The 21,047-nt window shown below is 43.2% G+C and overlaps 1 protein-coding gene across 1 annotated transcript in view; it reads left to right on the top strand.

The window, feature by feature from the left end:
• LOC135225750 (putative leucine-rich repeat-containing protein DDB_G0290503) overlaps positions 1-21,047 on the top strand; it is a 562,436-nt gene that overhangs the window by 408,949 nt on the left and 132,440 nt on the right. Inside the window, exon 4 of the mRNA XM_064265148.1 lies at positions 11,326-11,392. Within this exon, the coding sequence (XP_064121218.1) occupies positions 11,326-11,392 (67 nt within the window). The remainder of the gene's footprint in view (positions 1-11,325; positions 11,393-21,047) is intronic.

The following is a 21,047-nucleotide window of genomic DNA, read 5'->3' on the forward strand; positions in this document are numbered from 1 at the left end:
TGTGGAGGGGCCGTCAGATCGGCCTTATAACGCCTCTAGGTCTAGACCTCTGTCGGACTCCCAGGACCACAGGGAGAGGGCATGTCGAAAGCCGAAGGAGGGTTACGAGGAACCCCCACCGATCTGTCGTCCCTTTGGCAGGACCTGAAGACGCTTCCCAGGCTGCCAAAGATCGTGCACGTGCACGAATCATGAAAGATTGCTTCTCGTCCTCCGAGGCGTCCTCCCCGCAGGGTTGGAGCTCTCGGAAGGACTCGCGCCCTATAAAAAAGAAGCTTTAGAGAAGAGGATGCTTCACGTCCTCTCTCTCGTCAGGAGGGAGCGTCAGAGTACTGATCTGGCATCCCTTCGGCATGACTTAATATAGGCCTAGATAGCGTGACAAAGACGCAAGATGTTCGCACAAGGCAGGGCCGTCGTCTTTGTCAAAGAGATAAAAAATATCTATAAGGCAGAACCCTCACGAGGACGCCTTTCGAGACACTCAACTCTCTATCGAGAGGAAGGAACATCGTTACTCTTGTAGCAAGGATTGTTTTTCTTGCTCTCCAAGACGCTCCCCTCCCTCCTCTCCCTCATGGCGCTCCGATACGTTATGTGACGTTCGCTTTACTATGAAACGGGATTTTGTTCAAGCTGATAAGCTTGACGTCCGGCAAGCTGATTTGCATAGTCAAACAGCTCGCCAAGACGCCTCTTACTCGTCCCTAAGGGACGCTCAGTCAGCGGACAGAGATGACTCTGGTTTGGGAGCTACGCTGGACAGACTATCCTAGTTTTCGAAGGAGAAGGGCAAAGCATTCCTCATACCCAAGAACACACAGGCGTCCTTTTAAATGCCCTTCTGCAGTGTCGATGAGCGTGACAAAGACGCAAGATGTCGCACAGGCGGCCGTCGTTTTTGTCAAGTGTGGCGAATGTCCTTAAGACTCGTCCTGATGACGATCACCGTACTTCTGCTTAGGACGCTCGCATTTCATGAGCGGCTCTCCCCTCGCCAGGAAGCCTCTCAGGTTACTCGTGTTGACGCACGTCATTCACTATGACGCTTCACCTTGATGTCGTCGCTCTCCTTTTCCGGACGCTCTTCAAGATGCAATCAGGACGATCAGCAAGCACCTCGCGAGGATGCCTTTCGGAACGCACGGCGTTCCTTTTTTGGGCACGTTTCTGGATATGTTCATTTACATTACAAAGATGCAAGATGTCGCACAGGCGGCCACCATCTTTGTTAGAAGGTAACGAAGGTCTTTAAGGTCGTCTTGAGACGATATCCCTACGTCTTCTTATAGTGTTCTCACACTTCAGGAGCAGCGTGCGGCTCTCCAGGACGCTTCTTGGGTGGCCTTTCATGCATCAGGGCGCTCGACAAGATCCTCTCTGAGATGCCGTTCAGAACCCTTGGTGTTCTATGCACCAATACGCTTGGTAAGACTCTCGCGAGGACGTCTTTTGAAGACGCTCAACGTCCTACGCATTGAGACGTGAGGAAGCTTTTGCAGATGCTCGACGTCCTACACGAAGAGATGCTCATCAGGACGCTCTGGAAGACGCTCAACGTCATAAACATTGATAAGCTTTTTGGAAGACGCTCAATGTCTTACACATCTGGACGCTCGCCAGGACAATAGCGAGGGACGCTTTTGAAGACGCTCGGCATCCTACACGTCACATGTCGCTCGCAGAGCACTTGCCAGGACGTTCTTCAGAACGTTAGGCGTCCTAACGCATCAGACGTTCGGCAGGATTCCTGCAAGAACGCTCTTCAAGAGGGGCGTCGTCGAAGAAGAGGAAGGAGTTTGGTCTCGTCAAGATGTCTACTTCGCTTTCTACGAAGGGAGCGTTCAATAGAATCCATGACTTTGATGAATTCCAGAAAAACTGTAGCAGATTTCGGTGTCATAAAACGCCTCGTCTGCTTTCGGGACTGCGCTGCCGAAGGGGAACATTAAGGTCCTACCTGTCGTAAGCCCAATCTCTGATCAGGAATCCTACCCCTTCCTCGATTTCTGCGGGAATCGGGAAGGCTATATGCTCGAATTCCTGGATTACTTTCTGTCATGTAAATGGGTTAGTTCTCATTGACAAAGATCTTAATCCAGGAAAAAGACTTGTAGACTACGTCTATGAAGTCTTATGTCCAATATCATAAGAAAGCTTGAACTGTCCTTTTCGATCCTCGGTTCTCACTTGAGGATCTCCATTCGAATAATATTAATTCGTTCTCTTGGCAAAGAGAACGAAGACAGTCTATTTCCATTCTCTCCTTCTTCCTCGTCGAGGAAAGAATGTACTAGAGAATTAGATGTTCAAGTGACTACAATACTTACGTATTTTATCTTTGCGTCATATTACTAATGTAGGGTTCAAGTCATGTACGCATATCATAGTTACCTCTACAGATGGCAACCGAAAAGACTGTTATTGTAAGTGTATTTAATCGGTCCTTCCTGCAAACTTCCAAAAGTTTCTGCTGTAAGGACAACGCTAAAAGGTATTGTTACAACAACACCAACTCAGCGTCTGCATCTAGCGAATTATGTTTCGCTTAAATATGCCTGCTTGAGAATTTCCTTCTGATCGGTAATAGTAACAAACTATTCCTTCTAGAATAGAGTAGCTGGTAACTCAGGTCAGAATAGTGACGAGCCGAGGACTAACGATAGAAGGCTGCTGTCATTGTGGATGATGCAGTATATTTAATTGGTACTCCCGGCAACTTTCCAGGAGTTTCCGATTTAACATTTGGTTAATTAAGCGTAGTGTTACGACAACACAAAATCAGCTTCTGTATTTAGCGAATTCTGTTTCGCTTAAATATGCCAACTTGAGAGTTTCTGTTCAAAAAGTGGAAAATCTATTCCTTATGGCAACTCGGCATAATGCTGCGAGAAGGTGAACGTAAGCTGCTGTAACTGACTCACCAGATCTCCATTCACCACTCAGTATCAGTAGCTCGCTGTTATGTGCGGTCGTGTATGTCTCTCTCTCCCGCGGGATTGATTGAGGAACGTATCTCTGCCCTACAATCATGGACTTTAGCCTCGGGTTGAGGGGATTTCTAGTAATCATGAAATAAATACAACTTCCTTTTACTAAGAAATTTTTCAACAGAAATATCTCTTAGACCTGTTCGGCGCTGATTACCGCACTGTAACAGAATTCTGTACGAGTCTACCGCGGCATAGCACTATAATAATGCTCTCCTGCTTATGCAAAGCGCAGCCTTATTAGGGAAGGAAGCATGCTTAGTGAGGGAATGGATGAGTCTGCTGGGGACCATTTCCTCGCTGGAGAAGCTTGTTTTCCCTGAATAGACCTGCAATTCAGACCTCTACAGTTTTTTCCTACAGAACTGAAATAACATCAAAGATTTAGAAATAATTCTAAACATCTCTCAATGGGTTGAGGATCACCTCAGGTGATACCAAGAGGGTGCCAGGCATCCGGACAGAGGTACAGAGGTCCTGGCACGTAATCTAAGAGAATTGGAAGCAATTTGGTTGGCTCTCCAGTTCCTCGAAGAGTGAGTTTTTGGTCGAGTGGTCCAAATCATCTCAGATAATTTTGCAGCTCTCTCATATCCCAAGAAGAGAGAGATGGTTATCGACATAGGCACGGAAACGTAACGATCCTCAGAGGTTCGTTACACTATTGCACTCGTCCGTGCGGATCTTCTCGATCGACGGCAGCAACTACTGACGTCTGAGTAATCCTCGCTTAGAAGTATGTCGAGAGTTTGTGGATCACTTTGGAGACGTCCTTTCGTAGATTTCTTTCGCAATATTGAAGACGGAGAAGCTTCCTCTACGTTGCTCCCTTATTCTCGATCCGAGAGCGGTAGCAATAGACGCCATCATATAGTATGGAATGGGGATAGTTGGTTAGTCTTTTCCCCTATTCAAAAGCTTAGGAAATATAATAAGATAATCGCTGGCGTCAGAGGGAGCGAGAAAGACGCTGGTCGCCCCATGTTGGCCTTCGAGAGGCTGGATTCACAGAGGTCACGTCCTTCAGAGAGCACTTTCCAAGGACCCTTCCCGAGAGAATCGGTCTACTCTAACAGCCTCATTTCAAGAGGTACCTAAAAACCTCTCCGCTCTGAGTCTGAATGCGTTCAGACTGTCGAGAAGCGAGAGGATCTTCAAGAGTAATTACAAGTCTCATTGCCAATGCAAGCAGTGCTGCATATTTTGCAGTGTACCAATTGGAGTGGGCCGATTCTGGAGATAGTGCAGGAAGAATGACTGTTCCTCCACCTCGACCTCTGTGAATTACTTTACCGTCTTTCCTTTCCGTCTGAAGTATGGGATAAGTTAGCAGTCCCAACGATTGTAGAATACAGAAATATGTTGTTGACGGCCTCTAGGCTCAGAGATTCGGATCTGTCAAACAACAAAGCCCTTCACGATCTTTGAGGTCTGTGGAAATCTTGAAATGGTCTAGATCGAAGCTTCCGACATGGAACTTAGACGTAGTCTGAAGTTCCTGATGTCAAAGCATTTCGAACCTCTCCTTTCTGTAAACTTAATACACGTGACCAGGAAGGCTAATTTTTTAACCACTCTAGCTACGGCAAAGAGGGTTAGTGAGGTTTTAGCCATCATCAGAGGTTTTGGCTTTAGAGGACATAATTCGGTGTCCTCTAAGCCTTCTGTTCTTGCTAAGAACGAAAACCCGTCTAACCCTTGGCCCAGAGGCCTGGAGATCAAGGGGATGGCACAAATTATTGGGCAAGAGCCACAGAGAGTCCTGTGCCCTGTCGGGGCTCTCAAGTTTTATCTTGATAAAACTAAAGAAAGTCAAGGTCATTCGGACAATCTGCGGTGTTCTGTAAAAAGACCAGACTTGCCCATGTCGAAGAACGCCCTGGCGTTATTTTTAAGGAGTCTTTCTAAGAGGCTCATTCGTCATGTTTGAACAAAGATTTGAAACCTTTCCAAAGTAAATGCTCACGTAGGTGAGGGGCGCGGCCTCGGAAGCATTTCAACAGAGCATGGCACTCGGTTACATCCTGAGTACCGCGTTTTAGGGAAGCAACTCTGTGTTCGCTTCACACTCCCTGAGAGATGTGAAGACGTCATATGAGATCTGCTGCTCGCTAGGGCCATACATGTCCGCAGACACAATCTTGGGGGCAAGAAGCACCACTCATCCTATCCTGTAGAAAATGGTTAGGAAGAGCTCTTAATTTTATTTGTTTAGTCGCCGCCAATGGCGGACTTCTTAACTCTTAAGCCTTAGTTAAAACACCTTAACTTTGGCTAGGTTGGTCAGGTGGTGATATTTATTTTACTTCTTAGCCCTCATGGTATGGTCAATATGGTCTAGACACATTGTGGTCACGCCCCCGTTGTCAGATCATCTAGAACTCACCAGCTATACAGGTCACGTCCTTGCTGGTGACTCTAGTAAAGCAAAAGCAGACGTGGGTGACAGTAATCACGAAGTCAGCTATGCTAACAGGTAAGGAACCAAGATGTCTATCATCTGCATGTGAAATGTTTCCCAAAATCCTTTTATTCTGTCCCTCCCCACCTCCAATGGTGGGAATCAGCTATATATATATCTGACAGGTAAGTGTCATGAACAAAATGATATTGTTATGATACAATAAAGTTTGTTCATACTTACCTGGCAGATATATATAATCAAGTACCCGCCCAACCTCCCCTCGGGGACAGTGGCATTAGAAAATCTGAATAGAAGATGGGAATGGTTCCTGACACCCGCCTCCCAGCGGCAGGAATGGGTACTAACCACCTGGCCGACCACTGCGTGTGCCGGGAGTTTTGAAATTCTGTCGGACTTCGGAGAATACAGCTATATATATATCTGCCAGGTAAGTATGAACAAACTTTATTGTATCATAACAATATCATTTTCAGGTTCCTGTCCGTCCTGATGACATCCCGAAGATGGCAGTCATTATGCCCTTTGGGTCCTTTGTGTTCGACTTCTCCATTTTTGGCTTGCTGAACACCAGAGCCACCTTTCAGCACCTTATGGACAGCGTCCTTGGCAACTTACCCTTCTGTCTCCTTTGTGGATGACATCCTCATATTTTCCAGATCGCTAGAGAACCACCTGAACCACGTCTGTGCCATCCTCAAGCGTCTGCAGGAGAATGGGCTTGTCATCCGTTTCGACAAGTGGACCTTCGCCACGGAGGAGTTGGATTTCCTCTGCCATGAGATCACCCAGCAGCAGTACGTCCCATGGCATCGAAGGTGGCTGCAGTCAAGGCCTTCCAAGAGTTCATTGGGATGGTGAATTACTACAGAAGATTCATCCCTGACATCGCCCACACTATGTGTCCTTTAACTGAGGTCCTGAAGGGCAAGCCAAAGAACCTGACGTGGGGAGAGGCCCAACAGTGCACCTTCGACTGCACCAAGTCATCCTTCGGCAGAGCCACAACCCTGGCTCACCAGGACCCCGACGCGTCCCTGACACTCGCCACCGATGCCAGCAACACTGCATGCGGCGCCATCCTGGAACAGCTGGTTAACAGGGTCCCCACACTGCTAGCCTTCAGCAGGAAGCCGAGACCTGCCACAGCACCTTCGACTGCGAGCTCCTCGCTGTCTTCTAGGCCATCTGCCACTTCAAGTTCAAGGAAGGTGTCCCATTCACCATAAGGATGGACCACCAGCTGCTGGTCCACACCTTTGTCTAGGTAGGTGACACTTGGTCCCCAAGACAGTAACGTCAACTTGTGGCCATCTCCGAATTCAGGTGCTCCATCGAGTACATCCTCGGCAGAAGGAACCCCGTAGCCGACACCCTCTCGAGGGTTGAGATAAACTCCCTGCACCTCAACGTGGACTACAAGGACCTAGCGCATGAGCAAGCCTCCGACCCCAATATACCAGCCTACTGGACCGCCATCACTGCCCTCGGATGGGAGGACATTCCCTTCGGCCCTTCTAAGATGACTCTCCTCTGCAACACCAGCACTGGCCGCCCACGCCCCCTGATACCCGCCCCCGGAGGAAGCAGGTATTCGACATGATTCACGGCCTCTTGCACCCGTCGCCCTGCACGACCAGACTGATGACAGAAATGTTCGTTTGGCACGGCATTAGGAGGGACTCCAGGAGTGGGCCAGGAGCTGCATCACCTTGCCAGAGCAAGCAAGACAGAAAGGCATGCCGAATCGGGGAATACGTAGGCACCTTTCCTCAACCCAGGCATATTCAAGTTGACGTCGTTGGGCCCCTTCCCCCATCTGACAGTGCCAGATACTTCCTGACGGTGATCAACCGGTCCACCAGGTGGCCAAAAGTCACCGCAGACACCTGCGCCGAAGCCCTCCTATCCAGCTGGATCAGCCGCTTTGGAGTGCCAGACAACATCACTACAGACCGGGAACTGCCTTCACCTCAGAACTCTGGACCTCCCTGGCACGCCTGACGGGGACCAAGCACCAATGACCATGCACTCCAAGGCCTCCCTGATGGCGCACTGCATAGGCACCCGAGAGGAAGGCACAGCTACTGTGGGTCCTCCTTGGCCTCTGCACCGCCCCAAGAGCCAACGGTGACCCGTCACCAGCAGAGGTTTACAGTAAGACCCTGACAGTGCCAGGTGAATTCTTCCCTGCCGAAAGCAACGACCCCGACGTTCCACTGGCAAGACTGGGCGGGCAGCCACCCAGAAATTCGTTCCCTTCCGAGAGACCTACATCAACAGGAGGAAGCAGTTTGGACCAAGGGCCCTGGACTCCTGCAAGTACGTCTTCACACAGAACAATGCGACCGCACCGCATCATCTGCAGAGAGGAGAAGGCATTCCTCGTCTTGATCACTGACCGCAAGGACTGGGTCTTGTTAGACAGACTGAAGCCTGCCGTTGTTCCCGACAAAAACGACCTCAAAGAAGGCCCTCGCAGGACACCGCCTTGGAACACAGCCTCGCCGGAATCTGACAGTGCCCCCAGATGTCGCTGGGGCCGCCCAAGGAAAGCAGTTGAAACCCCCAGGCCCACCAGGGGCGGGATCCTGCTTCCCGACTCACCGGTCAACAGGGACCCGGAAGACACTCCCTGACGGATGGAATCTCGAATCCGCGGACTCCTCCAGCCCCCCGCAAGATTCCGCTGACCATCAGGCAACGATTATTACTTAATCAGTGTGGGGGGGTGGGGGGGAGTATTTGTAAGGATGGCATTTCACCAAATGTCCGTCCTTCCTCTGTACATACTTTTTATACCATATACTAAAGTGTAGAGCATTTCACGGCCTATCCACCGACATATATAATGTAAAAATCTACTCTATGCACGAAGATACGTATATGTATATTTTCAGCTACACACGAAACTAAATTGCTTCAAAAGTGGGGGCGTGGGCAAGGGGGCAGGCGGGGCGGCAACTTGGGCAAAGCGGGGGCAGGCCTGGGGGCACTTGTCCCGTTTTGTAATGTGCCTGTGACGGCCACTACGTTTCCGTCCGCACTGTTGCCTCATATACAGCCGTCTCTGTTCAATAAAGTTAGTTAAAGCTTTTTCATTGTCTGATTCCAGTCCTTACAATATCTTTAAGGGCATTACTACATTTTATGTTAAAATAATATACAGTACTAGTTTTCAAATAATATTATGTTTAATGAGATTAAACAATAACAATAATATTTCTCTCTCTCTCTCTCTCTCTCTCTCTCTCTCTCTCTCTCTCTCTCTCTCTCTCTCTCTCTCTCTCTCTCTCTCTCTCTCTCTCTCTTATGTATGTTTATTTGTTTGTAGTATAAATGGATGATTTCCCTTATAACTAATTTTCAAATATTAATAAGATAAATAAAAAAAGATAGCGATGCCCAGTCTTTTAATCCACTTTGAGGAAGGAGGGCGGGGGAGGAAATGACAGTTTGATATATGTATTGATGGAGGGGAATGAGTTGGAGTCTAGGAGTTATTTCTCTCTCTCTCTCTCTCTCTCTCTCTCTCTCTCTCTCTCTCTCTCTCTCTCTCTCTCTCTTTTATTAGGCTGTAGGTATATATTTTGAAATGATGATAATAATATAACCTCAAAGTTTAATAAAGTAATAGGTTAATAATTTAAGGTATATTTGAAGTAGGATATTTATGGTATATTTTTGGTATCTGAATTTTCAAGATAGGCAGTTATAAACATTTTTAGTGTTGGATCTAACTATTCTTGGGCTTTAACTATTCACGGGGGCGTCTGGTACACATCCCCCGCAAATACGGAAGAACACTGAGTATGTACTGTATACAGTAATGCCTCAATCTTACGCAATGCGAATTATACAAATTCACAGCGTGAACTTTTCATTGGTAATAATAATAATAATGAGGATTAGTTTTCCCGACCTCTGAGTCTTAAATAGACTTATTGGGCTGGTAACTTTTCATTGGAACCTAACTAATTATCATATGCAAGTTTTTCACAAACATGTAAACGTGAACATTTGTGGATGCTCAGGAAACCCTGCAAAAGTGTTTGTGTAATTTTGTATGTCACGTTTTCAAGCTTTTATGTGTAAATTAAATAACATTAAATAATAAAGTAATCATTCTCTCTCTCTCTCTCTCTCTCTCTCTCTCTCTCTCTCTCTCTCTCTCTCTCTCCGAGATGAGAGAATTTTTATGATCCATGTTTACATATGTTTATTAAATTTCAATTATTGATAAGAGTAATAATATATAATAAGACTGATGATGGAGGTATTGTTGCCATATTTTTTGCTTTGTTTGATTTATTTTAACATATTTCATTACAAGTTTAGTTGACTATGATTATGACATATCAAAACATTACACAAGAAAATGGTATTTTATACCTGTTGATGTTTCTTCTCTAATCATGGTAAAAATATTTAAAAAAACAAAATTTCATGTAGGCAGTACTCAACTTTGTACTCTCATCCCAGCGTGCTCAAGTGCCTGTGGAAATCTTGTCCTCTCTCTCTCTCTCTCTCTCTCTCTCATCTCTCTCTCTCTCTCTCTCTCCTCCTCTCTCTCCTCTATCTCTCTGCAGTAAGACAACAATTTATTTGTTATACATCTACATGTGTTTGTTTTGTACAGTATAGTATATTGTACAGTACATACAGAGTATAGTTTTATAGATAAAAGCGGTGTTACTTTGTCATTCATTTTATCAAACCTTCCATGCTATAATTATGTACATAAATATTTTTGCATCTCAATAAAAGCAGACTGAAAAAGTAAAATTTAAATAATTAGCAAATATTTCAGATACTGTACAGTATGCTCGATCATCCAAAAACACTTTTACAATACAGTAAATATAATTTCAAGTATACATACATGTACGTTTTACCTGTTAGGATTTGTATTACAGATATATTTAATTTTGTATTAAACATTTTATAAATATTTTGCTGTTTACATTAATATTTACATTGAAAATTAGTAAATCATTTATCATAAAAATGTCTTTAGTCAAGGAAATAAAATGAAAGAACGGTAAGTAGTGAATATTGCTCTATGAAAAAATTTGTGATGTAGTGACATTTCCCACAAAACGAGTGAATAATGAGTTCATAAAAATATGCACATAAAAATATGCAACAAAACGAAATGCATAAAAACAGGGGGCCAATTTGTATTGTAAATTTCAGGGCATTTTTCTTATATGACAAAATAGTTTTACTGCAAAAACAAATTAGCTTTCTGACTATAGTTTCATAGTTATTACAAAAAAAAAAGCCATTACAATAATTATTTTCTTTGCTGTTTTCTCACCTTTTTCTAAAAGAAATTTCTATGTATGCAACTTATCAAGTAGTTACATAGCTATAGTTTCTATCTATATTGGCAGCTAGAATTTTTAAAATTTGCTGTAGAGCTATATTTCTTTGGCTAGGGGATACCCCCCCCCCAGCCCATTATCGGGGGGAGAGAAGAACCAACCCAGCACTGAAAATCAGTTGGTTCTTCCAGCTGTTACTGTAAACAGTGATTAACAGCTGGCAATCATACAAAATTTAATTCTCTCAGGCTTCTATAATCTGTGGAAGTCTATAACTAGATTCTATATTCAGATTGAAGTGACTTTTCATTGAATGTACTAAGTTGTCATGTGTCATCCAATTACTGTGGAGTAAGTACATTCTTTCCCCTATATTGTGCGTGTATGCACTGTAGATGCATTTGTCATTTGTCAGTGTTTTATATGTACATAACTGCAATACCTACCCAATTAAAAATTATATAGATAGAAGCAATCAAGTGCATATAACTTTTTTTTATTTTTTAGTTTATTGCTGTTTAATATGCTGAGTATGTTATCAGTATTTATACTTGTAATTAATTTTATTTCCCATCTTTTCTCACAGGAGTGAGATTGAAGGTGTCAGCAGAGATATCCTTTTCAAATTTCAGAATTTGAAACTTAGAGATAGTGTAAGTAGTAGAGATAAACTATATTCATTATCCTCAAAAGAAATTATATGCTGTATCCCTATGGTCACTTCTTTTATTTTTGAATTGTGGGGTTAAAAAAGAAAGATGATCTGTACCGATAACTGAAAAAATTACTTTTTATAAGTAACTTACCAAGTAGTTGTTTAGCTAATGTTTCTAACTCACACTGCAGCTTAAATTCAAAATTCACATTAACACTTCAGTTTTTTAGTTTAGATGACCAGTTCCGCCCAAAAACGGGATTACCAGGAACAACCAAGCAGACCACATCATTTTGTTTCTGTCGCAGACTAGATGTAAACATCGGATCTTTGCAGCAGTTTTTTTCTGTTTTGCCGGTTACCTAACTGGATTTTGGTGAAGCATTTTGCTGATTTTATGTAGCCTTCAAGCTTACAGCTTTCAGGATCAGTATTTTATTTTATTGTTATTAACCCTGGACAGGTATCGCTATTTCATGCCCCTTTAAAGGTTTGCGGGGTTGAGCTCGACCCAAGCCCCCAGAAAATTTGTGAAAATTTAAAAACTGCAGCTATGCTGGACATTTTTAATTTCTAAAATCAATTTCACCATTGCCGAACACTACTGAGAAGATAAATCATACCCATCTACAAATTAAATATTTATTACAAATATATTTAAAAAATAGTGTGTAAAAAAATAATTTACAAACTATTTACAAAAAATACAACACGCTATATACACACAAAAAATGAGGGAATCCTTCCTAAATCTTATTATTTACAATATGTGATTGCCAGAAAAGGTGTAGGGCCCATAGAGGTCAAAATCTGAAACTAGAAAAAAAGTTTTTTTTATTTAATTTTTTTTTCAAAAAAAAAAAAAAAAAAAAAAAATTTTTTTTTGGTCCCTAAATGAAATAGGAAGTGGCTAATTTTTTTTTTATAGAATAAACTAATATTATCCTAGAACAGAATCATGTAAAAAGATCTGCACTAATATGTAATTTACTGTTATATAAGAATAATTTACGAAAATATTTACAAAAAATACAGAATACGCTATATACACTAAAATTGAGGGAATCCCTTCTAGAAACTGAATCCTCCCAAAAAAATAGTTTATAATATGTGACTGCCAGAAAAGGTGTCAGACCCATAGAGGTAAAAATAAAAAAAGAACAAAAAAGGAATTTTGACGAAGGAAAAATCTATTTCTGGGGAGACCTGTGTCGCCTGGTGAAAAGGATCCTGCTATCCACTTTTCTTGTATAAATAGTTTCTAAATATACCAGAGAAAAAAGCTAGCATTGGTATGCAGAGGTTACCACCCTTGCGCGAGCACCCGAAGGGCGTCGGGGTATAAAGTTCAGGGCGTGTAAGCCACTATTCACAGGTCATCTGCCATTTAGAGATTTCCTTTCCAAAATCCCGCATATGGGGGTGAGCCGACCTACCGGCAACACCCGCCTTGCCTCCGTACCGCCACTGCTGATACCCGACTCAAGCGACATCTGCAATCCTGACTGTTTTAGATACATTTTTGGGGCTTGGATAGGTGAGGGGAAGGGAAGACTAAGAGAAGGGCTGGGTTCACCTGGCAACACAGGTCTCTCCCCAGAAATAGATTTTTCCTTCGTCAAAATCCCTTTTCTGGGTCGACCTGTGTTCGCCGGTGAAAAGCTACCAGAGAATACCATCCAAGCCTACTGAACAATAAACGAACTTCTGAAGAGGAGTAATGAAACCAAGGTGTGCCTAAACCTAAGTTACTCAAAAGTATTACAGTAAACTGATTAACTTAAAATTACTGATATACAAACTTATACTAGATTTAAAACTATGACTTAGAGTACGATTAACAAGATATTCTAAGAGGATCAATACAGCATCAGGAATATGTACAGACAAAACCACATCTGGCAATAGCAAGCTATATACAAGACTAGGTGGCGGGATGACGCCGAGGTCCCCTCAACACTGAGGAGAGAGGTATCGTGGAGTGAGGCAGGTAGAAAGGAGATGACAAGAGAGGAAGGAGTTTGGAAATAGTTCAAGATATTTCAAAATAGTGGGGCTTGAAAACTACTGGGGATTTCCAACCTGTGTATTTCTTCAGATCCTCAAAATTCATATAATTGTATTCAAATCGCGCTGTGCGCCAAACGATTAGAGGTAACAAGTTACTTTTTTTTCGTTGTAATGTGCACTAAATTGCGATCATTTTGATATATAACACATTGTAAAACGATAAAAGCAACACAGAGAAAAATATTATCACAAAATGATGCATGAATTCGTAGCGCGCGGATGTAAAAAATAATTTTTTAAAAAATTCACCATAAATCGAAATATTGTTATAGAGACTTGCAATTTGTTTCAAAATGAAGGGAAATTATTGAATATTACGATACTGTAAGAGTTTTGGCTTACAAATGCAGTTTTCGACCATTTCGAACGAGTTAAAGTTGACCGAATGTCGAATTTTTAAAAAAAAAAAAAATTTTATATGCAAATATGAAAAAAATTAGAAATGCTACAACCTTCCAATAATTTTTGTTATATTGTGCATGTTTTTGCGCACATTTTCATATATAATACTCTAAAAAAAGCGTAATATGAAAAGGCTCAAATATTAGGAGAATGTGACCTACGCGTTTCCGAGATTTTCGGCCGAGAATTGGCGCGCGGACGGAATAAAAATATTTTTTTCAAATATTCACCATAAATCGAGATATTGTTCTAGAGACTTGCAATATGTTTTAAATTGAAGATAAATGATTGAATATTACTAGACTGTAAGATTTTTATGTTACAAATGCGTTTTTTACCATTTCGGTTGAGTCAAAGTTGACCGATCGTAGTTTTTTTCGTACTTATCGTACTTTATATGCAAATATTTCAAAAATGATAAATGCTACAATCTTCCAATATTTTTTGTTATATTATGCACGTTTTTGCGCACATTTCCATATATAAACCTCTAAAAAAAGCGTAATATGAAAAGACACTAATATTAGGAGAATGTGACCTACGCGTTTCCGAGATTTTCGGCCGAGAATCGGCGCGCGGACGCAATAAAAATATTTTTTTCAAATATTCCCATAAATCGAGATATTGGTTCTAGAGACTTCTTGCAATATGTTTTAAATTGAACGATAAATGATGAATATTACTAGACTGTAAGATTTTTATGTTATAAATGCGTTTTTTGACCTTTTTGGTTGAGTCAAAGTTAACCGATCGTAGTTTTTTCGTACTTATCGTACTTTATATGCAAATATTTCAAAAATGATAAATGCTACAACCTTCCCCAATATTTTTTGTTATATTGTGCATGTTTTTGTGCACATTCCATATATAAACCTTTAAAAAAAGCGAATATGAAAAGGCTCAAATATTAGGAGAATGTGGGACCTACACGTTCCGAGATTTTCGGCCCGAGAAATCGTCGCGCGGAGGGGAAAAAAATATTTTTTTCAAAAATTCACCATAAATCGAGATATTGTTCTAGAGACTTGCAATATGTTTTAAAATGAAGATAAATGATTGAATATTACTAGACTGTAAGATTTTTTATGTTATAAAAGCGTTTTTTTACCTTTCGGTTGAGTCAAAGTTGACCGATCGTAGTTTTTTCGTACTTATCGTACTTTATATGCAAATATTTCAAAAATGATAAATGCTACAAACCTTCCAAAATTTTTTGTTATATTGTGCATGGTTTTGCGCACATTTTCCATATATAAACCTTTAAAAAAAAGCGTAATATGAAAAGGCTCAAATATTAGGAGAATGTGGACCTACGCGTTCCGAGATTTTTGGCTGAGAATCTGTGTGCGGAGGGGAAAAAAATATTTTTTTCAAAAATTCACCATAAATCGAGATACTGTTCTAGAGACTTGCAATTTGTTTTAAAATGAAGATAAATGATTGAATATTACTAGACTGTAAGATGTTTATGTTATAAATGCGTTTTTTGACCTTTTCGGTTGAGTCAAAGTTGACCGATCGTAGTTTTTTCGTACTTATCGTACTTTATATGCAAATATTTCAAAAATGATAAATGCTACAACCTTCCAATATTTTTTGTTATATTGTGCATGTTTTTGTTTTGCGCACATTTCCATATATAAAAACTATTAAAATAAGCGTAATATGAAAAGGCACAAATATTAGGAGAATGTGACCTACGCGTTTCGGATATTTTTGGCCGAGAATCGGCGCACGGAGGGAATAAAAATATTTTTTTCAAATATTCCACCTTAAATCGAAGCATATTGTTCTAGAGACTTGCAATTTGTTTTAAAGTGAAGGTAAATGATTGAATATTACTAGACTAAGTAATTTGCTTACCCCCCAAAAAAATTAAATTTATAATTAAAATATATATATATATATATATATATATATAATTTTTTTTTATACGTTTAAATAAAATATATATATTACATTCTTCGATTCTGGTACCAATACATAAATAAAAGGAATGCAGGTGACACTTCTCTTTTCGCATACAATGAAATGTCTTATTATTATTTTATCATGCACACATTCAGATATATAAAAAATTGTAATAAATATTAAAACTAATAAATTAAATAAATGCAGAATACTCACGCCGTAATTCCTGACTCTTCATTCTATTCGTGTTTTCTCCCTCCTCCATTAGAAGAGTCCTTGCATTTTTTTCCACTCGACATGACGAGGTACAGTGGAGGAGGGAGACGCGCGCCCTTACTGCTGATGGACCCGGCGGACCCCGTGCGCCCTCCGCTGTCGGTTTAGGGGGCGCGCTCCAATACATGACCTTAGTGTGGTACTTTCGGTCACACTCCCCTATCCTGCAAAGAGCAACTTTGCAGAGATGACAGAAGAACCGGGTGTCTCTCCTTCTGCCATTCATATGGCACACCGGCACCGTTTCTGCCTTCGCCCTTCTAAGGCCTCCAGTATGTGTTCCCCTGGCTGCAGCCGACACGCAGGGTCCACTACCGACGAGAAGAGGTGATGGCGGGGCCGGCAGCAAGATGGGGCCCCCCCGTCGTCAGCAGGGGCGGCGGCAGCAGGGGCGTCGTCAGCAGGGGCGGCGGCAGGTCGAGCGAAGTTGGCCCTCCTATCTGCCCTTTCCTCTAGGGGGCAGATCTGCAGCTCGGGGCAGGGGGTCAGTTATGGAAGGCCACTCATCGGGATCGAAGTTGATGAGGGCATTCCCGGCTACCTCTAGGCAACTGTATGTGGGTCAACCTCGGAAGATTGTCACCGCGGTACGGTACCCACAGTACAGTATGTAGGCATTTTGGAGGGCCAACTGAAGGATGTATTTGAGGAGCTTCTGTGTCCACCTTCTGGTTCTCCTGGCGAAGGGATAGTACTGGATGAGCTGATCAAAGAGATCAACTCCTCCCATGTGCCTGTTGTAGTGCCCAATGACAGTAGGCCGCTCGGTACGAAACTCCTCAAACACAACTCGGCCCTGTCGACGTGTCTTTCTTCCGCTGTACGATCTCTTCTTGGATGGGTTCATGACTCGTCGTAATCATGGGGACGAGTCGGACACCCTTCCAACAGATGACGAAGACAGCGCCCTTCCGCCGCCACTCTGTCTCTCCTCTTGGCCAGGTGTTGCGGATGACTAGCGAACCTCTTGAGGACATTCGGGGCCGGGGCCCCACGCACCAACCGAAGGGTACCACTGATGTGAACACCTGCTTCATACAGTTCCTGGGCCAGGGATACCGAGTTTATAATAATTATCCATAAACAGGTGATATCCCTGGTTACGGAAACGTCCCACAAGGTTGAATACAGTGTCACGCAGCGTGGAGAAGACCCCGGTATACACTGAAAAGTCCACAACGTATCCAGTGTTGGCCTCGGTAATGAGAAAGAATTTCACACCATATTTCTTTGGCTTCTTGGGTTATACACTTTTATACTAAGACGTCCTTTGTAAGGCATCATCCCCTCATCCAAAGACAGGTTCTTTCCAGGAATCACGAGATTACTACACCGCTCACGGATATAATCCAACACTGTACGCACTAAAATGAGGCGATCACTGTTATTCCGGGGTATGGCCCTTCGGTTGAAGGCGTTCAAGTACCTGTCCATCGCCAGGAAATTATCACGGGACATAACGCCAGGCACATTCGGCATACAAAAAAATAAAATTTCTCCAATATTGCCTTGACGTCGACAGCAGGTGTCATACCAAAATAAATGTGGAGCCCCAAAAAATGTGCCATGTCAATGAGGTTTGCCAACCCCGCCAGTAATACGACAAGGTCGTCTTCAGCTCATACCGGCAGTACCGAGCGTAGTCCACCGTCTCGTGTACCAGGTATTCCAGCAATTTCCCGCGTCAGGAAAAGCTGGATGACCCCAAAACAGTCCAGGGGTACTGGTACGGTCATCCCAGGGGTTGCCGTGAAGGGGTGCATGTTAGGAGGGGTGGGGTCCTCCGTCCACCCCTCGTCACTCTCCGACGACCGACCTTCACCTTGGCTGTATCGTCCTCTGCGATAAAACTTGAGCACAACGTATCCCCACCCTCCCCTCTTCAGATTCCCCCTCGTATGCACTGAATTCGAGCTCGGGACTTTCGGGATGTGAGCCTCGAACGGACATTGGGGGCAAATATTCATCCTCACTTTCATCGGGACTGATGTCCTCATCACTCGATGACCATCCGCCATCAAAATGAGGACTTGCCGATGTTTCCCAGATTCAAGCTCCGAAAGATATTCGTCTATGTCCCTTGGTTGGAGGCCTCCCAAATGCCTACGAATGTCCCTAAGGACGCCCACATGCTTCCTAGGGGTAACCAAAGGCATACAATGTGTTCCCAAAACACTTTCAGCCACACGTGGCCGCACAGAACGGCCTTGAGGCGCGGGGTCATGCTGGGTGCTTGGCCCCTCGCCAGCATCCAGGTCCAAAACTCGCCTTACACGATCCCTTCCGACGGGTAAAACGCGCCTTTCACGGTTCACACGTCGTTGAGACATATCTAGGAATGTCCTGTAGCAATACTAATGCTCAAAGTCTCGCACAAGTCCAGAAAAACACGCTTTTCACGAAAGATCGCTCTCGGATGGTGCGCTACTGATGCTGGCTGGAGCGAGAAGAAGGGATATCGCGCATGCGCACCTGGGTCACGCTTCAAAACAAAACAAGTCCTTGATCCGTGAACTCCCAGCATTCCCCAAGGCGCGTGATTCAAAAGTTTTAGGCTGGTAGGCCTATAAGTATTTTTCCGCGAATTTTAAAAAAAACTTTCGTATGTCGACGTAAAATACGTCCAGTCGGCACCCGACAGACAATTTATCTCGACGTAAAATACGTCCAGTCGGCGTTTAAGGGTTAATTGATGTAGCCACCGCCCGGATGTCATGGACATGTGGGAATGAGTCCGGGTTGGCTTGTTTTATAAAGTAAAGTATTTGTTGTCTAATACCTTTGATAGAGATTGTGCCACCCTTTTCTCTAACAAAAAGAGGACCTGATGACCTAGCGGAGGTCCTGGCCAAAAAGGACTTAGAGTAGTGACAGGGCACAAGGAAGAGTGTGTCAATGGAACAGTTTTCCAAGGAGACCATCTATCTTGTAGGTCGTCATTCTTTGCCAGGAAGCTCCGGTCTGGGGATAGTAATACTTCCCCTGATGGGAGGAAATCTATATGGTCTGGATTTCTTGAGAGAGCCGAAAGTTCAGATATTCTGGCACCTGAGGCCATAGCCGTTAAGAATAAAGTTTTTCTCAGAAGAGTAATATATGAGCATGATTCATTAATAGTGTCTGATGCCAATTTAAGTACATCATTCAAGAACCAAGTGACCTTCTGTGGGCAGGCCGTTGGTCTCAGGCGTGCACATGCTCTTGGGATGGAGGAAAAATATGTATCTGACCAAATTATATCAAAAACCAACTTGAAAGATCTTCTTCAAGGCTGATTTGATTGTAGTAATAGTACTGGCGGCTAGGCCATTCTCAAAGAGTTCTGAAGAACGAAATTGCCAGATTTGCAGTCATTTTGTGTGTATCTGAATCTTTTAGGAATTTGGCCAACTTTTTGACAGCCGAATCATATTGTCTGAGCGTTGAATCTCATTTGTCTGATTCTATGAACATAATATTACACGGATCAATACTCGCATCTTCCTGGGCTGCAAATTTCATGAAATCCATAAAGTTAGGGTTTGCAGAATTCTTGAGGAAGCTGACACATTTCGAGTTTGTACTACCTGTGTCAATTCTGGGCGAGGGATCTGTTTGGGTTGGAGCTTCAGCTCTAGGAGGAGCGGAAACCAGTTGCTCTTGGGCCAGTTGGGAGCCACTAGTGCTACTTGTGCAGCACTTTCATCAGAAGATTCACCGTAGGGAACAGATAAATCTTCTGTCAATTGTTCCAATTTATGGCCAGTGCGTATGTGGCATAGGCCTGGGGATCCAGGTTGGGAGCCACATAGCATGGAAGTTTGTGGTTTGACTCTGTTGCAAATAAGTCTACTTGCAAGCCTGGAATTTGATTGCAAATCCACTGGAATGACTTTATGTCCAGGGACCATTCCGATTTTAGTGGAGTAGTCCTGGAAAGAGCGTCCGCGATCATTTTCCTGGCCCCTGCCAGATGAGTTGCTGACAGGTGCCAGTGACTCTTTGTCGCTAAAGTAAATATTGCAATTAGTAAGTGATTCAGCTTGCTTGACCTGGAACCACCTCTGTTTATGCAATGTACCACCACTAGGCTGTCTGAGACTATCCGCACATGGCTGTTCTTGGCCGGAGTTAATCTCTTTAGTGTTGAAAAAACTGCCATGGCTTCCAACACATTGATGTGGAACTGGCGGAACGTTTTCGACCATATCCCTTGAACTTTCTTGTGCTGAGAGTATCCCCCCCAGCCACTCAGTGACCCGTCTGTATGAATCGTCACAGATGGGGGGGGAGTGCAATGGCACTGACCTGGTTAGGTTCTTGTGTTTCAACCAAGGGCGAAGTCTTTTTACTAGTATGGGTGGAATTACTGGAGTTTGTCTCTGAGATTATTGTTGGCCCTCTTTCTCCAGACACAATTGATATCCTTCAGTCTGGCTCTCGGTAGGACGTCTGTTATTGATGCGAACTGTAACGAACCGAGGACTCTCATGGGCCCGACGAGAAGCCTTCTTGTTCCTGAGGAAGTGTTTTGTAGCTGCAGCTATTTCCTTGGCCTTTTTGGGTGGAAGGGATAAGCTGTATTTCGTTAGGTCCCATTGGATTCCCAACCATTGAAAGTGGGAAGCCTGTTCTATCCGAGATTTCTCTTTGTTTATTTGAAAACCTAGAAACTCCAAGAGTTCTATAGTTTTGGCTGTTGACCTGCGGCATTCCTCGACGGTGGCTGCCCAAATGAGTCGGTTGTCTAGGTAGGTTACTAACATTACTCCCTTGTTCCTGAGTTCTTGGACTATTGTCTCGCCTAGCTTGGTAAATATTCTGGATGCAGTGTTGAGCCCAAAGGGCATGACCCTGAATGAGTAAGCTCTGTTTCCTAGTCTGAAGCCTAGGTAAGGAGAGAAGTTCCTTGCTATCGGAACATGATAGTAAGCTCTGTAAGATCTATAGAGGTGTGGTGACGGCCCACGGGGAAGTAAGGTCCGCACCTGCGAGACTGTCAGCATATGGAACTT

Source organism: Macrobrachium nipponense, chromosome 13 (genome assembly GCF_015104395.2).
Source record: "Macrobrachium nipponense isolate FS-2020 chromosome 13, ASM1510439v2, whole genome shotgun sequence".
Taxonomy (NCBI): domain Eukaryota; kingdom Metazoa; phylum Arthropoda; class Malacostraca; order Decapoda; family Palaemonidae; genus Macrobrachium; species Macrobrachium nipponense.